The 4,605-nt window shown below is 38.7% G+C and overlaps 1 protein-coding gene across 1 annotated transcript; it reads left to right on the top strand.

The window, feature by feature from the left end:
- Positions 1–948, top strand: LOC131906918 (olfactory receptor 1S1-like). The gene has a single exon (XM_059258158.1). The coding sequence runs from the start codon at positions 1–3 to the stop codon at positions 946–948; it is 948 nt and encodes a 315-aa protein (XP_059114141.1).
- The last annotated feature ends 3,657 nt before the right edge of the window (positions 949–4,605 follow it).

Genomic DNA, 4,605 nt, shown 5'->3' with positions numbered 1-4,605 from the left:
ATGAATCAAGGAAACCAGACCACCATCTCTGAATTCATCCTCCTTGGTCTCTCCAACCAGGCTGAGAAGCAGAAACTCATCTTTGTGCTTTTCCTGAGTATGTACCTGGTCTCTGTGGTTGGAAACGGGCTTATAATTTTGGCCATTGGATTGGATATACATCTTCACACACCCATGTATCTCTTCCTTGCCAACCTATCATTTGCTGATATTTCCTCCTCTTCTACCTCAGTCCCCAAAATGCTGATGAATATTCAGACCAAAAGTCAATCCATCTCGTATGAGAGCTGCATCACACAGATGTATTTTTCTATTGTATTTGTTGTCGTTGATAATTTTCTTTTGGGGGTCATGGCTTATGATCGATTTGTGGCCATCTGCCACCCTCTGAATTATACAATCATCATGCACTCCAGATTCTGTCTTTTTCTCACTGTTTGCCCATGGGTTCTCAGCAATATTGTTGCCCTGACACATACTCTTCTGGCCAATCAATTGGTCTTCTGCAACCACAACACCATCCAACACTTCTTCTGTGACTTGGCCCCCCTGCTCAAACTTTCTTGCTCAGATGCAATGATCAATGAACTTGTGAAATTTATTGTGGGTTTATCAGTCATCACCTTTCCCTTTGTCCTTATCCTCTTCTCCTATGTCTGCATCATCAGGGATGTGCTGAGAATTTCATCCACAGAAGGAAAGTGGAAGGCCTTTTCTACCTGTGGTTCTCACCTGACAGTCGTAATACTCTTCTATGGGACTATTGTGGGGGTTTACTTTTTCCCTTCATCCACTCACCCTGAGGACACAGACAAGATTGGTGCAGTACTCTTCACTGTAGTAACACCCATGATGAACCCCTTTATCTATAGCCTGAGGAATAAGGACATGAAAAGTGCCCTGAGCAAGCTCATCAATAAAAGACATTTCCTCCCTTTGATGTTATGAGCATCTAAACTCTTTTGATCTGCACAACTAGATAAATGACAGAGCCAAGAGTTTGTAGAATAGTTATGATGATTCAACATTTAGTGAACATTTTGTATCTGCCCAATTTCCTCCTACTCCAATTTCTGAGGGTTATGTGCTTTTACATTAGTTCTGGTACTAGAAATGAGACTGCTTATCTACATAGTAAGTCACAACAGAAACATAAACTTGATTACAATATATACTGCTGTAAACTTAGGTACAAATTATTTGTGATTTGCATATATTGACTTACATTGGGATATATACATTGCATATATCTTTGTAGTTTCCTATTTATTCCACACCTGAGATATGCATGATTAAAAAAGGATGGTGAATGGAGTTGAATGAATAGGGAAGGTAGAGAATCTGAGAGGAGTTGGGAAAGGGAAAGAACATGATTAAGCTATAGAGGAAGAAAATTTACAAACTAAAACTTAGTAAATAAACTTTAAAAATAAAAAATTAAAAAGAAAGAAAAAAGGATGAGCAACTCAAGCCAGAGACACTTTAGGTCAGGATTTTCTTGGGTAGTCATATATGCACTTTAGACTGTATTTTTTGGTGTAGCTGTACCTTAGCAAACATAGGTTTCTCATCAGTTAGGTTTCTCATGAATGAAAATTAATTACAGTGGAGATCTGGCCAAAGTTCAAACTGCTAAACATTTATCAGGCTTAAAAAGATTTTATCATTATCTTCCAAACCTCACCTGGATTAACAATTCAACCTCTCCAAGAGCTTGGTACTTCCATTTTATAATATGATTGGTTGTCTGGGAAATGTGATTTAAATTAATTTGTATACCTATGGGCCTGACCTACTAATCTATATTGCCTGGCTTATAGATTCTAGGCAAGGTTAGAAACTGCATTTGCTGTGAGTCACAAGATATGAAAATACTAATTTGATCAGTAATAGAGTTGTGTACAAGTTGTGGGTCTGCCTAAAAATGTGAAATTGAAAGAAATAGTTTTACAATTTCCCATAATGATCATTATAAATTCTCATGGAAAAAAATGTCTGGATGTGTGTCTAAATGTTTGTATTTACCAGAATCATTTTTCTTTTTCTTTATTAAGAAATTTTCTATTCACTCTACATACCACCCACAGATCCCCCCTCCTCCCTCCTCCCATCCTCCAGCCCTCCCTCCCAGGCCACCTCACATCCCCACATCCCCCAAATCAAGGTCTCCCATGGGGAGTCAGCAGGTCCAAGCCCCTCCCCACTGCACTAAGGCTGTGCAAGGCATCACACCACAGGCTCCGGGCTCCCAAAAGCCTACCCATGCACAGGGATGGATCCCGATCCCCCTGCCTGGGTGCCCCCCAAACAGTTTGAGCCAAACAACCATCTTCCATATCCAGAGGGCCTAGTCCAGTCCCATGGGGGTGCCACAGCCACTAGTCTGCAGTTCATGGGCTTCCACTAGTGTGGCCAGTCATCTCTGCACTTCTTTCCATCATGATCTCAACATCCCTGCCTGCAGAATCCCTCCTCTCTCTCATCAGTTAGATTCCTAAAGCTCAGCCTGGCGCCTGGCCTTGGATCTCAGAGAGGCTGGTTAACAGGGAAAGACTCTAGGAGGGACAGATGGATGGCCCAGTGAAGGAGAAGTGGATGAGATCTACATGAGCAGACTGGGAATGGGAAGGGGTGGAGGGTGAGGAATGGGGCATGAGAACATAGGGGAATGGGAGGGTCAAGCTGGAACAGGGACAGAGTGGGAGGGCAGAGAGGAAGATACTATGATAGATGAGGACATCATGGGAATAGAAGAGGCAGGGTGCCAGGGAGGTTCTCAGGAATCCACAATGTTCACCCCACCTTGGAGTGCTGGCAGCGGTCTAGAGGGTGCCTAGACTGGTGTACTTTGGTGACCAGTCTAGTGAATACCCTAACCATCATCACAGAGCCTTTGTCCAGTGACTGATGGAGGCAGATGCACAGAATCATTTTTCAAATCACTATTTTCAACAAACATCCACCAAGAACTTTTTATTTACTAGTCTTTAGATGTGTCCCAGAGAATAAAAGAATGAATATACCACAGTATCATTATATTAGCAAACCAAACAGGAAAGGTAAATATAATTTTACATGATTTTTTAAGGTCAATGAACAAAGGCAACATTTGGTTCATTACTAAAGTCCTTAATCAAGGAAGTGTAAATAAAGAGTGTATGAAATTTGCACTTTATCCTGTTCTTAGTCTATTGGTTAGCCATACTGAGGAAAGCCAATCTATGCCTTGTAAACACATCAAAAATACCATCATCTAACTATAATTAAATGTAAGAGAAGTTCCATACAAAAAAATGCAGAACAATTTTACCATGGACAGGAATGACAAATAAAACTAAATGTGTAAAATGCCATCAATATTTTTATATTATTTCACTAAACGAAAAAAAATCAGTACCCTAATGAGAATAAACATAAAGTAAGACAAATGTTCTATTCTTGGCTCTTATGGCAAAATACATGAGACAAATCATAAACATAAATGTAAGTTGCTTATTCTCCAGTGGATGGCTACATACATATGGGCATATGGACACCAAGAATTGGATTCAGTGAGTCATTAATAGTAAATAAATAAATAAGTAAAAATACATGAAGCTGGGGGAGAGATGCAAGTTAGTAAGATGTAGCAGTAGAAGGATATGACTAAAATACATTGTATAAATGTTCCAAACTTTCAAAGAATAAAAATTTGAAACTTTTGATCTGCTAGCATTCCTACTGTCTGCCAAAGAGTTCTTAATTTCAACATCTAAATCAAGTAAAAATTACTCCAGAATAGGTTATAGAGAAGTTGTAAACATCTCACACTTCTTTCTTCATATCCTCCTTCCACTTGCTTGTGTCTCTCTATCTTATTCTTTGAAAAATTCATACATGCATACAATATATCTTCTACCCTCAATTAGCTCCTTCAAACTCTCCCACATTCCAACATACCTCCATCCAAACTTTAGGTACTTTTTAATAGTTTACTGAATACCATTAGTGATGCCCACATGAACATGAGTGTTGTTTGGAGATCTAATATAACATATATAACATACCAGTGGGAACTTCCCAAAGAAAAGTGACTCTATAGCTCCCAGCAACCTTTAACTGAAAATATATCCTCATCTGGGAATGGGGCCTTAGGAGTCCTTCTCCTTTCATGATGGAAATCTTAACCAACTTGACATTCTGCAGATCTTGTAGAGGTACTCACATCTGCTGTGAGTTCATGTGTGTGAAACAGTCATGTCAAGTCCAGAAGACATCAGTCCATAGCCTTATTCCTTATTCTCTATCTGCTACATTCTTTACAAACCTCTTCTTCAGTGATAGTCCATGACTTTTGAGACAGGAGCAGATATTAGAATATGAAACTATGTAAATGCCCATAAGTAGATAAAGTGATAAAGAAAATATGGTTTCTGAAATATTAGTCAGCCTAAAATTTAAAAAAGGAGGAATCTTATCATATATAACATGAATAAAATGAAAATATTATGAAAAATAAAATAAGCCAGTCACAGAAAGATAAATATTGCACTTACATGAATATCTAAAATAATCAAATTCATTTAAGCACAGAATAGAATAACTGCTAGGTGATAAGACACAGAA

This window comes from Peromyscus eremicus, chromosome 1 (assembly GCF_949786415.1).
Source record: "Peromyscus eremicus chromosome 1, PerEre_H2_v1, whole genome shotgun sequence".
In the NCBI taxonomy this organism is placed as follows: Eukaryota; Metazoa; Chordata; class Mammalia; order Rodentia; family Cricetidae; genus Peromyscus; species Peromyscus eremicus.
Note: the sequence above shows the minus strand (reverse complement) of the source record. Positions and strands in the feature narration are given on the sequence as shown.

Bases quoted from the DNA above. Each gene is read 5' to 3' on its own strand.
- LOC131906918 (XM_059258158.1), top strand. From the start codon at position 1: ATGAATCAAGGAAACCAGACCACCATCTCTGAATTCATCCTCCTTGGT.